Below are 20085 nucleotides of genomic sequence, written 5' to 3'. Positions count from 1 at the left end.
TGCTACGACTCTGTTGCAAAGCTACTACGCCTGACGACTATTTTGAGGACTTTCGATCACAGCCGGTAGATCAGAAATGACACATGAACTTTCCCACGCTTGATCCTACGTGTCGGTAACAAGTTCTATTTGTGTACTTATTTACTATAAAAGGACAAGTGCAGTATATTGCACTTGTTCTCATTTTCTTGTACTCGATTATCTCTTCTGGAGGTACCAGAAAAGATTTTTAGTGGATTACTCATTGATAGGTCCATGGGGCCTGGGTCTTGGAGTAGGAGTCGCCGAAGGCTCTGAACCAAGTAAAACTGCTTGTGTTCTCTGGTGTTTGTCTATTTTCTTATTCTTTTATGCTACGTACTTGTAATTTTAAAAACTGACAAAACGAGTTTTTTTAAAAACCACGTGATTCACCTCTCTTTCACGTGCGATCGATCCAACACTCTTGTTGGTGCAGAAAGCACCAGACAATTAAACCTAAGTTTTAATTATAGTAAATGATTCAAAGTTAAGCTGTCTTGTTGTTTAACAAGATAAACTGAGTGTGCAGGAAGTCCTAAGTGATCTTAGGCAAAGGAAAGTCTTAGTTGAGGCTAGGCAGGTGGAAAGTCCTAATTGCGGTTAGGCAACGAAGTCCTGGTCCAGGGGACAGGGTGAAGCCTTGGTGGGTCGAGTACTTTGGGAGAAATCTGGAGTCGGGGACTTTAGGTGAAAATCCTGATGGTCGCGGACCAAGTGAAAGTCTGGATGGGTCGTGGAGCGGACTTTTAACATGAAATCCTGAAGTCTCGGATGCTGAGCAAAAGTTCAAATGGTCTGAAGGACCGGTCTGGCAAAAGGTAATTTCTCCTGAAAGGAGTTGGTGATGATGCATCCTCGAAGAGGGAACAGTAGGCGTCAATTCGACCTAGGATTTTCAAAAAAATCTGAAAGTCGAAACCGGACAGTTCGGAGACTGTTAAAAGTTAAATTTCATATTATCTGCTATTATTCTAACTCTATTTTATAATATGACTAACATTTTTGTAGGGTCAGATTTTGCCCTGTTCGGTCGATCGAACGTCTGGATTGGTCGATCGAACCCCCAAGCAAAAAGATCATATTTCCAGCGAGTTGATCGGGTTTGACCAAGGGATCGGTTGACCGAACCTTGGGTTTGATCGACCGAACCATGGATAGGCACTGACTCGATCGGAGTGGGTTGATCGGACCAGATAAGCCAGCGAGGAAAGCAGGATCGGTCGATCGAACAACGGGATCGGTCGATCGAACGAAGGCTCTAACCGAAGTAACAGAATCTGGATGGGAAGCTGGGTAGGTTCAGAAGATTCGGTCGACCGAACACCTGGATCGGTCGACAGATTAGTGTCGAGTCAAAGAGTGATCCTGAGATCAGTGGATCTAGATCATGTTTGACTCGGCTATAAAAGGGGGCCTCGACCAGCACTTCTGAACATCTGAATATGAACAACTTCTGCTCCCTTGTGTGTCGCTCTGAGACGATCCGCCAACGTCCAAACACTGCTCCAACAATCGACTAACTGTTGATATTCTTTATTATCGGTAAATCTTGTTGTCAATTTCAATACTTATACTTGTCATCTTTGTAAAAGATTTCTCAAACTTATAGTGATTAACGAAAGCGATCAACGATCGTAGGCCTTGGAGTAGGAGTCGTCACAAGCTCCGAACCAAGTAGCCAAAAGTGTTAGCGCTTGTTTTATCTATTTACTTATTTCCACTGCATTTATCTCCAGTTGTTTCCCGAAAAGTGAAAAAGTCATGAGTGCTATTCACCCCCCCCCCCTCTAGCACGCATCGATCCTATAATTGGCATCAGAGCGGGGCCGCTACGAATCGATGAAACCACCATTCAAGCAAATGTTTCGTGGTATTAGTTTTCATATTTTTTGGAGTCGATCGGAATTGATACAGTTACCTCTTTCTGATCAATTTTCTCGTAATCGAGTTTTCTTCTTTTTCGAAGTTGGTGCAACACCACTCAAGTTCTTTTATTTGTTTAATATTTTATTCCTCACTACTAAGCCAAGACCTAATCTTGGGACAAGTTTTTATTTTTGTTGTGCAAGAGCTCTTTTCAATGGCCCACAAAGAAGGTTATAACACTGCACACCCTCCATTGTTCTTTGGTGAAGACTTCGGCTACTGGAAGGGTCGAATGCAGTACTACCTCAAGACTCAAGTAGAGATGTGGATGATAATCCAAACCGGCTTCGCGCTTCCACTCAACAATGCTGTAAAACCAATATCATGCGAGAACTGGGACACAAATCTGATGAAGAAGATCGAGGTCGACGCCAAAGCAACATGTACTCTACAATATGGACTAACCAAAGAAGAGCTGAACCAAGTCGATCCATTTTCAAGCACCAAATACCTATGGAAAAAGCTAATCGAGCTACACAAGGGCACTTCCGACACTAAAGTAAGTAAATGAAACTTAATTCTTAATAAATTATACAATATAAAAATGTAAGAAGGTGAATCGGCAAACCAACTTCACACTCAGATTCAAGACCCGCTCAACGGCCTCCACGCAATCGATCAGAAGGTGAAAAACCGCGATGTTATCAGGTACACGTTAAATGCATTTTCAAGCAATACCTTATGGGCATCCATATTAGATGCTTACAGAGTTTCCAAGGATCTTTCCTTAATTAGGCTAGATGAATTATTTTTAGAATTTGAATTACATGAACAAACTAATGCACTGCCAGTTGAGAAAAGTATTGTGTTGATTACAGGTACAAATAAGACGAAGGAAACTAGAAAGAAGTACCAGATTGAACTCGAGCCCGAAGACAAACTAGACTTGGAAGAAGTAGATGAAATTACCGCTGAACTTGTAAATCTAGTTCGGAAACTGTACAAGAAGAAGAAAGGATTCACCAAAAAGGAGATCAAGAAGGTGATCCAGTTGAAGACAATGCAACCAAGTCCAGAGGCCAAGTCTGAAGTCACCTGCTATGGCTATAACAAAAGAGGACATATCAAGGCCAACTGTCCATACCATAAGGAAATGAAGAAGCAACTAAAGAAGAAAGCACTGCAGGCAACGTGGGATGAATCTTCATCAGAAGATTTTGATGAAGATCTCGAACAAACAAGCTTCCTCATACTTTCGGCCCGAGAACAAGTCATCGAGTATGAAACCAAGAGTGAATTAGAAATCGAGTCCGAAAGAAGTCATGGATCTGTATCCGTTTCTGAAGCGCCTAACCACGCTGTAAGTTCTTCTCAAGTAGATAAGTTACATAACCTAGTAAATTATCTCATGTGTAAGCTAGCCAAATCCAATGTTCGGGTCAAGTCACTCCAAAAGGAGGTAACAACTCTTAAGGAAGCGACTAACCCAAGCTCCTTGACTGAATCTGTTCATATTGGAACTTCAACTCAAGTCTAACAACTTGAGAAAGAAAATTTCCGACTGAAAAGTCAAGTCAAGGAACTAAATGAAATATTGGAACAGTTCACCTTGGGTTCCAAGAATCTTGATCTAATTCTTGGAAAATAAAGAGTTGTATACAATCGATCTAGACTTGGATATAAGGCTAAATACAAATTTAAATCTTATTTATCTCTTGTTAATTGAACAAATAAAAGAATAGTCCAAGCATGGGTCCCCAAGTCTAACTTGATTAATCAAGTTAGACTTGGTCAATATTGGATCCCCAAGGATCAAATCCATTACCTTGATAGACCTATCGAGGCTATGATCCAGGGGAAGCTAATAGAAAGACCATCACCATTATTAGATAGACTTACTTGATGTTTGCTTTACTGCTTTCGTTATACATGCTTAGACTAGGGTTGATAAGGACTCAGGCTTGATTCATACTTGACTAGTTAGACCTAAGATTTTCAGAAAGAAAGTAAATATTTAATTTCTTTAAGAAGTTTTGTCTAGAAGTAGTTGTTGCTCCAATATCTAAGAATGTCTAGTGCCTCGCCACAACCTGAAAGTCAATTATTGAAATAAATATTTATTTAACTAATTGTTAAACCTTAGTCTAACTCAAATGTAAATCAATTCTTTAGACTTTAATATAATCTAAAGATAAAATGAATCATCTCACAAAACTTATAAGATTCCCTGATTGACAATCTAGAAAAGGGTGAGATGGACTTAGATAAAAAAATTAGGTAAATTAACTTAAATCTAATCAATTAACCTAAATCTAACCAATTAACTTAAATCTAATCAATTAACCCAAATCTAACCAATTAACTTAAATTAACTTAATTAAATATAATCAATTAACCCAAATCTAACCAATTAACTTAAATCTAATCAATTAACCCAAATCTAACTAATTAACTTAAATTAACTCAAATCTAATAAATTAACTCAAATCTAATCAATTAACTTAAATTAACTCAAATCTAATCAATTAACTCAAATCTAATCAATTAACTTAAATTAACTTAAATCTAATCAATTAACTTAAATTAACTTAAATCTAATCAATTAATTTAAATTAACTCAAACCTAATCAATTAACTTAAATTAACCCAAATCTAATCAATTAACTTAAATTAACTCAAATATAATAAATTAACTCAAATCTAATCAATTAACTTAAAATTAACTCAAATCTAATCAATTAACTTAAATCTAATCAATTAACTTAAATTAACTCAAATCTAATCAATTAACTTAAATCTAATCAATTAACTTAAATTAACTCAAATCTAATCAATTAACTTAAATTAACTTAAATCTAATCAATTAATTTAAATTAACTCAAACCTAATCAATTAACTTAAATTAACCCAAATCTAATCAATTAACTTAAATTAACTCAAATCTAATCAATTAACTTAAAATTAACTCAAATCTAATCAATTAACTTAAATTAACTTAAATCTAACCAATTAACGAAAGTTAAACTCAATCAACCATCTCACAATCACCCATAGGTATAACATGATTGACAACCTAGATTGGGTGAGATGAAAAATAAGGGGTTGAACTCAATCAATCTATCTTATAATCCGTTTAAATTGGATCCAAATCAAATACCTTATGTGCAAGTACATAACGATTTGGACCAATGGATGTTGGATAGTGGATACTCCAGACACATCACTGGAGACCGATTGAAGTTCACCAAGCTAAAACTCAAAAACCTAGGGTCAGTTGCATTCGACAATGACGAAAAACTTAAGGTAATCAGAATAGGTAATATCAAACTAAGTTCTGATTTTATTATTTGAAAATTCCTATTAGTTAATAAATTCAATTTTAACTTAGCATTACTCAACTGTGTGACTCTGGTTACCTAGTAACCTTTTCTAACCTTTAATGTTTAATCAAAAACATTGAAACTCCTCAAATTACACTTAAGGGAATCAGGAAAAATAACATTTATACAATTGACCTATCAACCTCCTCACTCAAGTGTCTCTTGACACAAATAGAGGAAACCAAATTGTGGCACAGAAGGTTGGGTCACACTCACATTAGACTCATTTCAAAAATGAGTCAAAATGGCTTAGTTAGAGGTCTACTTAGATTAAAAAATTTAGAAAATATAGTTTGTAATGCGTGTCAACAAGGTAAACAAACTAAGTCAACTCACAAACCAACAAACCTAAATGAACCAACTCAATACTTGAGCTCCTACACTTAGACCTATTTGATTCACACGGAGCCAAGTCACTAAGGAGAAACTAATACTGCTTAGTTATAATTGACGATTACTTAAGATTTACCTGGATAAAATTTCTAAAAACTAAGGATGAAATCTTTGAAATCTTTAATAATTTTTGCAAATTAATAGAAAATAAAAAAGATACAAAATTAAAAGAATATGAAGTGATCATGAGAGGAATTTAAAAATTATAGGTTTACCGAATTTTGTCAAACTAATGGATATAATCATGAATTCTTATGTCCTAGAACTCCCCAACAAAATGGTTTAGTAGAACATAGAAATAGAACATTACAAGAAATTGCTAGAACCATGTTAAATGAATATAACCTAAGTAATCAATTTTAGACTAAAGCAATAAACACAGCATGTTATATTTAAAATAGAATATTAATTAATAAGTTTTATAATAAAAATATAATACAATAAAATATCTAATCTAAATTATCTAAAAAAATTTATATGTAAAGTATACATATTAAATACTAGGGACTATTTAGATAAATTTACATCTAAATCTTCAACTCGCATCTTCTTAGGATATTCAAAAACCAGTAGGGTTTATAAAGTTTATAATAAAAATACCCTAAAAGTTGAAGAAATAACCAATATAATTTTTGATAAAAAAACAACCTACCTGACTTAATCAAAGAAAATAATCAAATTATAAGAAATACATAAGATGATGAAATTAGACTTGAACTAAGTGAATCACAAGAACTAATTGTTGACCCCAACATAAGACCTTCTAGAATAAGTTCTGATCCTGTCTGAGATAGGCGAGATGGATAGCTGGGGTTAGAGCTGTTAAACGGGTCAACCCATGGCGGGGCGGGTCGGCCCGTGGCGGACCAACCATTTGGAGGGCGAGGTGGGCCGACCCGTCAACTTGGCGGGTTGAAAAATTTCCAACCAAACCCAATCTGAGGCAGGTTGCGGGTTTGGCGGGCCAACCCGCGGGCCTATCAATTTTTTTAAAAAAAAATTTAAAAATATTTTATATTTTCAATGTTTTACTTCAAAAATATTTCATCAACCAAATGTATCCATAAACATGTATTTTAAATATAAATGAACACAAACGAGTAGTTATGTGGGATGAATAGTACTATTTTTATTTTACAATTATAACAAAAAAAGATAATAAATTGACAAAAAAAACTTAACTTACATGTGTTTCTCAACCCACGGGCCAACCCAAGCCCATCGCGGGCCGACCCCTGCGGGTCGCGGGCCTAGGCGGGTCGGTCCATGGCGGGCTTGGGTTGATAAATTCCAACTCAATCCGCTTAAATTGTTTGGCGGGCTGGGCCAACCAGACGGGCCCAACCCAAATTGACGACTCTAGCTGGGGTGATGCCTAATGATGACCCTAGGGAAGATGAGCAGCGAGAGGTCCAACACAGCAAAGTGCTCCTTTGGTGAATAGGACGTGACAACCTCAGTGGATGAATCTCCACAGATCTGAGAAAACCAAAGCAGATCTGAAGAGGGGCCCGAGGAGGAGGATGATGAGGCATAAATTGCAGATCCAAAACTCCGGTGAATAGGACGTGACAACCTCAGTGGATGAATCTCCACAGATATGAGAAAACCAAAGCAGATCTGAAGAGGAGCCCGAGGAGGAGGAGGATGATGAGGCATAAATCGCAGATCCAAAACTCCGATGAATAGCTCTGCCTTCCTGCACACCGATCGACCAACCAACAAAGCGTTAGCGACCTAAGACCGGGTTGGGAATCCCTGGCCAGGCCCTCCGACGCTCAAGTTAGTTTTCCGGCGAGAATAGAGAGAGAAGACAATGAACAACCGAAAATTCCGTTAGGGTATGAGTTGTGTAGGAATGATTGCATACCTGGCCAGTGGAGAGGATTCCTCTTTTTATACCACCTCACTTGACCTCCACAGTCATGAGGTGGACCCCGGTTTGTTGGAGTTGGTTATGAGATGACGTAAGCACCACTTGCGAAAATAGTTTAAGGAATCTTTATCGTACCCCAGATATACCTTCTTTGTCATTTAGCAAACCTGTATAAGCTTCTAGAAGACATTTCCCGCCAAATTAGTTAAGCCCTGGTACAATCACAAAGTATTTCCATATGATTTATGTTCCAGAGTTTATGAGAAGTTAAACGGTGTAAGACTCAGTCGGCCTCTTTCGCTCGGTCGGTCTCCACCTACCGAGCATACTGTGCCTTGTCTGCTGCGGGGCTAAATGCTTCTTATGCTCGACCGGTTGTTCCTGCTCGGCCTGTCCCGGCCGGTCGAACCTAGATACTCGGTCGGTCTTTACCTGCCGAGCATACTGTGCCTTGTCTGCTGTGGGGCTAAATGCTTCTTCTATTCGACCGGCTATTCCTGCTCGACCTGTCTCGGCTTGCCGAACCTAAACGCTCAATCGGCCTCTTTCGCTCGGTCGGTCTCTACCCACCGTACTTATACAAGCATTGCTGCTCGACTCATTTTCCTTCTGTTGGATCGAAAGCACTAGAGGGGGGGTGAATAGCGCTCGTGGCAATTTCGTTCGATTTAAAACATAGTTGAAACTACGCAGCGGAATTAAGTAAGAAAAACAAAGCAAACACAGAGGGACACAGTCGTTTACTTGGTTCGAAGCCTGTGGCGACTCCTACTCCAAGGCCCGCGGTCGTTGACCGCTTTCGGTGGGCAATAGCTATAAGCTCAAAAAATTGTTACAAGATTATTACAATTAGAACTATAAAGGAAAACAATACCGACAGTAAGAATATCAAAATCTAGAGTTCCGGGTCGTCGGTATGTCGTCACAGCACTTCGGGATGAACTCGTTAGCAGTTGAACGCAGAAGGATCGCTTGTTAATGCTTGTTCTAAGCTGCTGCTCGAAGTCCCCTTTTAAACAGTGCTGGAGGCGCCTCCAAGCCTGTCTGAGGCGCCTCCAGGCTGCTGAGTCGTACGCGTGGATCAGCTCTGATCTGGTCGTGTCTTATCCCACTGAAGGCGCCTCCAAGCTGCTCCAAGGCGCCTCCAACGCCTGGTCCAAGGTGCCTCCAAGCTGCTCCAAGGCGCCTCCAACGCCTGGTCCAAGGCGCCTCCAGTGACCTCCGAGGCGCCTCCAGCGTCTCTGGACAGCTGGCTTCGGCTAGCACCCGAGGCGCCTCGGACACTGTTCATCCGAGGTCTAAGTTGCTCATTTGTTCCTGCAAAAATGTGTTAGTCCCAAACACAAACCCTGCAAAACAAAGTTAGCACAGAGACAAAATGATAGATATACTTGACAGTCGTCGGACTGTCCGGGTCTGACTTCGGATTTCCAACCGGAAACCCTAGGTCGACCCAACGCCTACTGTTCCCTCTACGGGGAACGCGTCCTCACCTACTCCACTCAGGAGATTTACCTGATGCCAGTGCGATCCTCCATTTTGACTGGACTTTTACTCAGCATTCGAAGATTCCGAACTTTCTGCTGGACTTCCGCTTCCCGGCTGGTCCAGTCTTTCACCTGGTTCGCGACACCAGGACTTTCCACCTAGGGTTACCCCCCTAGGACTTTTGCCTGAAGCTCTCGACCCGTCAAGACTTTCTGCATAGGGTTACCACCCCCTATGACCTAGGGTTACCACCCCCTAGGGTTTTTCACCTGCCTAACCGCAGCTAGGACTTTTGCCTAAGTACCACTTAGGACTTTCTTGCAAGCTCCATGAACCTTATTAGATAATACCGCAGCTTAACTTTGAACCCTTTGCCATAATCAAAACTCAGATTCGATCATCTAGTGCTCACTACACCAACAATCTCTCCCTTTTTTATTATGGTAAACTTGGTTCAAAGTTAAGTAAAACATAACATTAAATAAAGGAATAAATAACGGAAGTTAACCATGAGCATTAATACATAAATAAAATTTAAAGCTTATGCTCCCCCTTTCATTATGTTTAATTTCTTGATTTCTTAACTTTGACTTTTCTCTCCCCCTTTGACATAAATTAAAAACAATTAAGAAGAGAGATAAATATTCTATTTAATTTTAAGCTCCCCCTGAAGGGTAGCATAGTTAAGTACTTAGATTTTGATAAAAATTTGATTAATTACTTAGCTTAGAAAAAGGATTTTGTCATACAAACATAGTCAAATCCTTTGCTTGATTAATTATTTAGCTTAAAAAAGGATTTTGTCATACAAACATAGTCAAATCCTTTGCTTAAAAAAAACTTAGTCAAATTTGAAAAGCTAAAGTTGAACTAAATTTGAAATGCTTTTGAAAAATACTTAGCTCAATTTTCAAACAGAAACACTTAGTCAAATTTGAGATAGTTTTGAAAGACCTTTTTTTTTGGTAAAAAAAGTACTTAGCTAAATTTTGAAAAGCTTTTGAAAAACATTTTGTTAAGTTCAAAAAGCTTTTTCAAAAAATACTTAGCCAAAAAAAAACTTCAGCTTTGAAGATGATTGTTTTGAAAGGAAATTAGAAATGCAAAAATACTTAGTAATTTTTTGTGAAAAATAATATTGCCAAAATGAACTTTATGTAGCTTTCTGAAAATAACTTGGTTTTAAAAATAGTTTTAAGTATAAGATGATGAAAGGTTTAAAGCTTAATTAAATGATATATTTTTAAAAAATTGGACTTGCTTTATTTTTTTTTTTTAAAAAATAACTTTTAAAAATAATTAAAACCACACAATTTATTTTAAAGAAACTTAGCTTGACTCCACTCACTCCCCCTTAATTAATGTCAAAATAAGTCCTTAGGGTCCTAGAATCCAAGCAAAAAAAAACATAATATATATATTCCTAAGTTTCCATCTCACCCATTCTAGGTTATCAAACTTGTTTATCATATGAGTGAGTGTGAGATGGAATTAATTTAACTATATCACTATTTAAATATATTGTCATATAAACTTGTATTTTCAGTGATTTTTTATTTTAAAATATGTTACAAATTAATTGAGTTTACAATCCAAATTTGAAAATATGATTTGAGAATTAAAATTATATAGATAATGAATTTGAATTTTGAAATTATATTAATTGATACTTTGATTGAAATTAATTAGTCTTTAGAAAATAATTTTTAAAAGATTTTGGAATTCAGTTTTAAAAGATTTTTAAATAATTTTTAAAAGATTTTTCAAATAATTTTGAAATTAAGTTTTAAAAGATTTTTAAATAATTTTTTAAATGATTTTTTAAATAATTTTGAAATTAAGTTTTAAAAGATTTAATCCGGCAGTAAGGACGGGGGACCCCCTTTGAGGGGAGTCAATGACACGTAGAGGTCAAAAGTCAAAAGGGTCAACCTGAGGGCCAGCCGATCGGAGAAGGGTCGGGTCAACCGGCCGAACGGGTCTGAGCGGAATCAAAGACAACCCCAAGGGGAGTCGGGTTTCCGACGCTCATGTGAACAGGGTCGCTGGGTCGAGCGGGTAGCCCGCTCGGCCGAGGCATAAAGCAGCAACGCTGTGAAGGAACAGTCTCAGCCGAGCACGCGACCGGGAATCTTCCCGGTTGGACCAATACCTACGTCCGGTCGGAAGTGATGTGCCTGCCGAGCGGCTGGACGCTGGTGCGGGGAGAGAAGAGACAACAAGACAAGGGGACATTGGGGAACATCTTCTGACAATAGGCATGTTCGACGACCAAGCCATACGCAGAATCCTACGACGGAAGGTTCTGCCGTCCCATCAGAGAGGTGCTCGGACTGTAGCAGTATGGTGTCAGGCATGCTCCTCTGGTAAGCCCATACTGAGGTATGGTAAAGGACACGTGTATGCCTCGGTAGGTGTGCATAAGTCTCCCCACAGCTCTATATAAGAGCCCTCAGACTTCGCCGGAGGTACGCGATCTCGCATCTTTGGAGCCACCTCATCGTTTTCCTCTTGCCTGACTTGAGCGTCGGAAGGTCGTCGCCAGGAACCCCTTCCCGGCTCGACTTCCTTGCAGGTTCGCCGGAGATCCGTTCAGCTGGTCAGAGATAGAGGAGAGCGCCACATCCCCAGCGTCCGTCGACTCAGCGCTCAGACAGGATTAAATTGGCGCCATCTGTGGGAACGCACCTGCATCCGAGTGGAAGAGATGGACGAAGCTGGACGACCTCACACCGTGATGCTCTCCCAGGAGGTGCTCGACGCTCTAATCGAGGCAAGAGCAGCTAAGCTCGTGGAGCAACAGAAACAGAAGGCGCGATCCAAGCGACTGGAGCAAAAGCGACATCAGTGTCAGGAGGCCGAGCGGCAGCAGAGTTCCGACCGGAGAACATCTCATCATGGGGCTGAGATAAGGATCCAATCGACATTCAAGGAGAAGCACCGCCTGCCCCGATTCCATTTCATCGGGCCCTATTCCGTACGCCTCCTGAAGTCGCACCAGCTAACCTTGATCGAGGATCCTCATCCGATGAGGCGCCCAGGCGAGACTACAGAAAAGGCAAGGCTCCCCGAACGAACGCCTCCCCCGAGCGGATCAACCGGCGCGTGATCCCTAGAGCATTCCAGGTCGGCGACCTAGTGTGGAAGAAAGTAAAGTCGGTCGGGGACGTGGGCAAGCTGGAGGCTCCTTGGGCAGGCCCCTTCAATGTCATCGAAAAGCTCTGCTCGGGTGCCTATTATTTGGAGGATGAAGATGGACGGCAGCTGGATCGACCATGGAGCGCAAATCATCTCCAGCCGTACCGAGCTGGGTGAGAGGTGCGCCGATGTAATTCATTTTATGAATGTCTTGGTCGCCTGTGTCCTTTTAATGCAGGAAGCAAAGTGATAAAACGCATTCTGCATTATTCGCCGAACGACCTACTACATGAAGACCCCGTGCCGCTCGGCAGGGCGTATATCATCCGTGTTGAAATTAGCCTGGAAGGCCGTCGAGCTCCGACGTTAAATATCGAGAGTCGGACCGGCGACTATAAACCCTCCGGCCGGAAGACCATTGAGATCCGACGTTAAATATTGACACTACAAGAAAAACCCTCATAGACATCGGTGGAACAACAACAGTTTTAAGCAAAAACCGATGTCTTTGAGTATTTTACACCGGTTTTTCCAAAAACCGGTGTCTATAAGCGCAGATTTTCGCTCATAGACATCGGTTTTTTAAGCCGATGTCTATGAGCGCTTTTTTCGTTAATAGACACCGATTTTAACTGCGGTTTTTAAAACCTAATGTCTATGATAAAATAAAATAATTTAATTTTCTCAATATTTAGCCGAAATTTACCTCCAAACTTAAATCTATATCGCGCCCACTGTATGTCGTCACAACGCCACCACCATTTCCCTCCTCGCCGCTAGCCGTCAGACCATCTCTCTCAGCCTCATCTCCCTCTTCCCCTTCCTAAATCGCGCCCCTTCCTCTCCCGATCATGATCAACACACAACGCCCATGCTTCTCCGTCCAACCACACAGCATCTCCTCCAACGCCCTTCTTCACATTCCCAAGACCACCGCTCGATTCCTTCTTCGCATTCCTTTATCCATTCGTCGCTACTGACATCCTTCCAGTTTCATCGTCGCTATTGAATGCCCCTCCGCCAGTGCAGCTCCGAAGACTAGGAAGAGGGCGAGGGACGACGGTGATTTCAAGAGAGTCGCGGAGATCGTTATGGTTTTGTCGGCCTTGGGACAGATGCGAGGCGGCAAGGAGCCGGCGGCGGCCGAGAAGGCGCTGGTGACCGAGGCCAAGGAGAGGCTTGTGGTGATGTGCGAGGCCACCAAACCGAAGGATCTCGTCTCCACGGAGGCAGTGAGGGTCGTGGCGGAGGATCTCGAGCTGAACAAGTCTAAGGATCCTGCTTTGGGATTCCAACCGCCCATGATGTCCATCGCAGAGAAGTTGATGTTGACCTAGAAAAAGGTCCGTCTTCCTGCCCCGTTTTGGTTCCTTCGCTTAGAGTCAAGGAATCCAATTGCCTTAACAATAGTTGCTCTTGATCTTAGTACGAGATAGCCCCAAATAGAGTACAGTGGTGGGAGAACATGCATCTAGTGAGATCCAAGTGGTTGCATATTATGCCTTATTATTTTCATTTAGTATGCCTGCTTACATTGCTTTTCAGTAGGTATTTACCTTTCATGTGTCTGTTGAATCCTGCAGACTCGCATAATTATGTTGTTTCGAGTTTTTGTTTACCTAGAAAATTAATATTCTATGAAATGGCTGTTATTTGCTCCAATTTTTTTTGTTTGCGTTGTTGACCCAAGTCCTTGTATCATTTCTTTGTTGTATTAAAAAGTTAGGTCTATGAAAGATCCAGGTCATAATCTCCATTCACTCACTCTTCTTGTTGACTTGCTCTCTAGATTAAATCCAGTGAAGAAAATGCTTTAGTAGTAAATTATGCCTTTTATTTCATAATACTGCAACTTTATTAAAATGTAAAGATTGTCACTCCCGAATTGGTTGAAATGCTCTCTAGCATCTAGCTCAAGGCATATATTGACTTAAGATTATGCTTTTTTAAAAAAAAAAAATAATCATGATACTGCAACTTTATTGAAATGTAAAGATTGTCACTGTCAAATCAGCAAAATCATGTGGTTTCAACATGTTTGTTGTTTTATTGTTCTTTAAGAAGGGAATGACAATATCAAATCTCTGATTTCTTTCTATACCATAAGTAAATACAAAGAAATTTCTGAACATTGTAATGAGGTTTAGTTATATTTTGCTTACATATGGATAATTATGCATTGTTAATATGTTACTTGATATCCATGTTATTTTTTTAGCTTGTATTGGAAAGCACAGCATTTGAAAATACCTAGCTTTCCAGTTTTCACGGCAGAATTTGTTTGAATGTAAGATATCTGATATGACATTTTCCTTAAGTGTTTAATAACTGTAGAACTTATTTGATAACCTATGCTTGTGGTCTAATTCTACAGATGGAAGTGTCCAAGGAAACAAACGTGCATTCATCAGTTCATTCCTCTCAACAGCTTCTTGTAAGTGTTGGTGCAAAATCTGAATCTCGTGGTACCATTGCATCTGGTGCTTCTAGGATTTCACAGGACAAGAGTCCTATGCCAACATCCTCTAGAGGCTTTCATAATTCTTCAACTATATCTCATGTTCCTGTGCTGGCCTGGGTTGCCCCTAATTTGAAGTAGTCACTCATTAGTGATGCGCAAGCTGGTGTCAATACCATTAAACATTCATCTAGTTTCCGTGATAAGGCTTTTCCTTCAGCACATAATGGATTAAATGCTAGACCTAGTGGATCATCTTATCTGACACAAGATCAAGGTAAAATCTTTAGACCATATCTGTCCGTATTATCTATCAATGATGTGAAATTCTGACTTCCTTTGCTTTGTTATGGCTTGAATACTTGATTAATGCATTATCATTTTTCTTACTTCCTTTTTTCTTAATTTCTCAAATTTATCAAGTTCCTAAAAAGTATTAAAATATTTTGGCCTTCTTTACTGAAGTTTTATGTGAACTAGTATTAGTCATCAGATGAAAAATCAGGAAATAAAGTCTTCTACAGTTCAAGCAGGACAAGGAGGCCTGCATATTACACATCAACCTACTCAAGGCTTGGCATTCTTTCATGCACCTTCTCTTTATACCAATCACAATGAGATTGGTAAGAGTGTGCAGAGGATATTGCAATCGAAGGTTCTGGATCACCCAAACTGGATTCCTCCATCAAGTGACTATATGAATGCTTCTTTAAATTGCCAGATATGCAAAAATATGATTTCTGATACAGAAAGTTTGCTTGTCTGTGATGCTTGTGAGAAAGGAAACCATTTGAAATGTCTTCAATCTTATGGCAGCAAAGACATTCCTAAAGCAGAATGGCATTGCCCAAGCTGCTTGGCATCAAGTAATGGAAAGACCTTGCCACCCAAATATGGAAGGGTCACAAGAGCTCCTGTTCCAGCACCAAGAGCTGCTCCAAATACAAGCATCAATGTTGCTTCTAAGAAAATAGAAGATTTGGATCCTAACACTAGTCGACGGAAAGAACTAGCCAACAACAATTCTTATGTGTCTCAACATTCCAATTCTTCGAATTTGGGTGGCAGCCATTATGATTCAATGGTAATTGGTGCTGAAATGAATTCGAGGACAAATGGAATTAAGAGAGACAATGAAAAATGTGATGCAGTAGGTGATCATTTGGAGGAAACAAATGGATCTGTATGTGCTAATTCTGATGCATCTTGTGGGTATCCCAACGATATTGAGAATGATAGTGGCTTCAATGTTTTCATACATCTTTCAAATGGAAATATCCATCTATACCAAACTAGTCCACACAACTTGACCTCACGCACGAGAATGATAGTAACATTTGAAAGATATGTGAGAAATTGGTATAGTGATGATGCAAAATTTGCAATACATCAAAAATAATAACAATAAGATTATGCTAATACTTATTTATCTACTGCCTGATGCTTCTAGATTATGCTAATACATGGTGGAAAGTTAGTTTTGCACTAAAACCTATATAAACCCGCCAAACAGAATTCACTTCCTGTACAATGGCAGGATGAGTTGAATTTCCTTTCCAACGCTATCCCATTACATCATAAAGCAAAACTTTGATAAGGGTCTGCATTGTATGATCTCTAGTCTAGTTCTGAAACAGCATTGATCCGGCGGTAAGAATGGGGGGCCCACCCTCTGAAGGGTCCGAGCGGAGCTAGAGATAACCCATCCATGGACTTGGGTTTCCGACGCTAAGGCAGGAGGATCGAAGGGCCGAGCGGGTTGCCCGTATCCCGCTCGGCTAGGATCGAAGGGCCGAGCGGGTCGCCTGTTCGGCCAAGATAAGGGCGAGGGTACAAAGGTAGTCGAGCGGCCTATTCGCTTGTCTCGGGATCTGGGATGTCAGAGAAGGCATGTCTGATGGTTGGGCCGTACACAAGATTGCACGATGGAAGATCTCGCCGTCACATCATGGAAAGGTTGATACAGTAGCAATATGGCCTCATGGACGTCTTCCTGACAGATCCATGTCTGGGCATGACCCTTCTGACAGACCCATACCTGGGCATGGTCAAAAGGAGGTGGTTGCTTTGATTGGCGCGCCCAAGCTTCTTTGAGAGGTCTATATAAGGTCTCCATTTCTTCACCGGAGGTACACGAGTCTTCTACTTAAAAGCCACTTCTTTGCTATTTCTCGCCGACTTGAGCGGAGGGCCGACGCAGGACACCCTCCCCGGCTTTTGTTGCAGTTCGCCGAGCACCCGAGGATCCAGAGGGGAGCGCCACGTCCCGCCGTTCGTTGACCCTTGGTTCGAACAGGATCAATTTGGCGCCGCTCGGGAACGCACTGCATTCGAACAGAACAATGGACGAGGCCGGACGACAACACACCGTGACGCTTTCAATGAAGAACTCGATGCTCTAGTCGAGATGAGGGCCACCAAACTTATGGAGCAAAACAAAAAGCACCAACGAGCCGAGCAACAAGCAACATCTGCGTCGGTGGCCGAGCGGAAGCACCTCAAGCCACCGTCAGATTCCTCGGGCCTTATTTCGCAAGCCGCACCAACTAATCGAGATAGAGGCTCTTCTTCAGACGAAATGCCAAGGCGGGATGACAGGAAAGGGAAAAGCTCCCGAGCGGACTCATCTCCCGAGCGGATCAATCGTCAATTCTCGGAGGTTATTCTGCGAGACCCTCTACCCAAGCACTACGTGCCTCCGACGATCGGCGAGTACAACGGAACAACGGACCCGATGATCATCCGGTAAGTTTGATAACACGCTATGCTCCATCAATATACGATGGAGTAAAGTGCCGCCTTCCTTACAACTCTCTGGATCGGCCAACGGTGGTTTCGGAGGTTGCGGACGGATCCATCACTAGTTTCAAGGACTTCGAACGGCCTTCCTCCACCACTCGCCAGCAGGCGTTATCGGAAGACAAGTGTCAGCTTGTTTGCCATCAAGCAAGAGTCGAGAGAATCGCTTCGAGCCTACATCCAGCGATTCAACCAAGTGGCGATGGATATCCCAACGGCCACATCGGAGACGATGATGAATGCCTTCACTCAGGGCCTTGTGGATGGGGATTTCTTCCGGTCGCTCATCCGAAAGCCGCCCCGAGATTATGATCATATGCTACATCGGGCCAACGAATACATAAACGTGGAAGAAGCACAAGCCGCCCAGAAAAAGGAAACTCCCACCGAGCGGGCACCTATTCATGCCGAGCGGAGACAGCACGCCGCTCAACAGCCACCTAGAGGACCAAAAACTGAAGCAATCCGATCCCCCCACGCCAGGTCGCATGTACAAGAAGTGGCTGCCGCTCGGCCCAAGCCAAAGAAGAGGTGGACCCCTATGTTCTGCTCCTTCCACCAGACGAATACGCACAACACGAAGGATTGTCGAAGTCTTCCCTTCGTGGTCAATCCCGTCCCCAGGAATGCCGAACGACAGTCTCCTCCCATCGACAGGAGACAAAGGACCCATGAAGCTGACCGGACCCGCACTGAAAGGCGACATCAGCAGACACCCGATCGACACCGATCTCCGAGACATGAGAATCGCCGGGCGTCCAGAGAATGGTCACGACCGTCCGCTCGGGAAGAGGAAAACAGAAGCAATACTTCCCGGGGCGAGATTAACGTTATTGCTGGCGGGCCGACCGGAGGAGACTCCAACTGAGCCAGAAAGGCGGGCGTCCGGCAGCTACAGATCCACGCAGTTGGTTGTAGCCAAGAGCGGGCAAAGGCTGAATCATTCGGCAAGGAGTACTAAATTAACGTAAGGAAAAAGCGTAATAGCAAAATTACACTACTTGGCGGTCACGCACTTTTGATGAGCTTAGAGGCTCGGGACTCATTTGTAACAAGAGAAACAACGGGGAGCGAAGTGAAAGTTTTCAAGACACCAAAATGGTGCATAAAACGCGCATCAATGTGAAGAAGCTCTGCTTCGCCATGGCGATTGCAAACCGGAAGAAGAAAATGGATTCCAAATTTCTGTGGTCGTTCCTCCTCGCCTTCGCCATGGCCTCCGCCGGAGCTCGCTCTCGATCCACCGACGCCCTCGGCTTCCTCTCCATCGACTGCGGCATCGAGTCTGGTTCTTCCTACGTCGACCCCCTCGCCAACATCTCCTACGTCTCCGACGCCGGTTTCATCGACGAAGGCGTCAATCGAGGTAAATGCTATCACCGAAAAGCCACCTAATTTACGAGGAAAAGAGGAAGTCCAGATTCACCCGACTCGATCGGAGGCTACAACTTTTATCGCCTCTGATCTGGAGGAGAAGCAGAAGGAGGAGCTGATCCAATGCCTCCGACGAAATCATGACGTGTTCGTCTGGTCGACACATGAATTGCCTGGAATTTCGCCGGGCATAGCGCAGCATGAGTTGCACGTCCGACCGGACGCTCGGCCAGTGAAGCAGAGAAAAAGGGATTTCAGTGCCGAGCAGAATGCCATCATCCGAGCGGAAGTGGAAAAACCTGGAGGCCGGCCACATACGAGGTGCAGTTCCCGAGCTGGCTGGCTAACGAGTATTAGTCTCCAAGCCGGGCGGCAAGTGGCAGGTCTGCATCGACTTCCACGACTTAAACAAAGCATGCCCCAAGGCTTTCTATTCGCTATCCCGGATAGATCAACTGGTGGATTCGACGGTAGGTTGCGAGCTGATCTACATGCTCGACGCATATCAAGGATACCATCAAGTGCCGCTCGCCTGCGAGGATCAAGAAAAGGTCAGCTTCATCATGGCAAATAAAACATACTACTATAACGTCATGCCGTTCAGACTGAAGAATGTCGGAGCCACCTACTAGAGGCTAATGAATAAAGTGTTCTGACGGCAGATCGATTCTAATATGGAAGTATACGATGATGATATATACTCATCAAATCTCTCCAAGCTGCTGACCTATGCGCAGATATCAACAAAACCTACCGAATGCTAAGTGCATACAGAATAAAGTTGAACCCGAGCAAGTGTTTGTTCGGCGCAAAGAGTGGTCGCTTCCTAGGCTATATCGTCACTAAGGAGGGCATCGAAGCCAATCCCAACAAGGTTCACGCTTTGCAGAACATGCCTTCGCCTCGGAATTTAAAGGAAGCTCAGTGGTTAACCAGTTGGATCACGGCGTTGTCCCGATTCATATCCAAGTCATCTAATCGAAACCTGCCATTTTTCAAGACACTACGCCGAGCAACAAAATTCCAATGGGATGCCAAGTGTGACCGGACGTTGGAGGAGTTGAAGGAGTATCTGAGCTCACTGCCTGTGTTAGCCAAGCCAGTCATGGGTGAGCTGCTCTGGATATATTTGTCATCTAATGAACATGCAGTTGGATCAGCTCTGGTTAGGTAGAACGACCAAGATTAGTAACTTGTATATTTTCTAAGCCATATATTGAAGGATGCCGAATCTCGCTACACCGGCCTCGAGAAGTTGGCTTATGCTTTGATTCTAGCCGCCGGCGCCTTCG

General features: G+C 42.2%; 1 protein-coding gene across 1 annotated transcript; it reads left to right on the top strand.

Moving 5' to 3' along the window:
• The first annotated feature begins 2101 nt into the window (after positions 1 to 2101).
• Positions 2102 to 16019, top strand: LOC122011249. Its single transcript, XM_042567642.1, has 6 exons — positions 2102 to 2446; positions 2531 to 2595; positions 13154 to 13483; positions 14381 to 14441; positions 14537 to 14740; positions 15126 to 16019. The coding sequence occupies exons 1-6, from the start codon at positions 2102 to 2104 to the stop codon at positions 16017 to 16019; spliced, it is 1899 nt and encodes a 632-aa protein (XP_042423576.1).
• The last annotated feature ends 4066 nt before the right edge of the window (positions 16020 to 20085 follow it).

The sequence above is a fragment of the Zingiber officinale genome, chromosome 8A, assembly GCF_018446385.1.
Source record: "Zingiber officinale cultivar Zhangliang chromosome 8A, Zo_v1.1, whole genome shotgun sequence".
Taxonomy (NCBI): Eukaryota; Viridiplantae; Streptophyta; class Magnoliopsida; order Zingiberales; family Zingiberaceae; genus Zingiber; species Zingiber officinale.
This window is presented reverse-complemented; position numbering and strand designations above follow the sequence as displayed.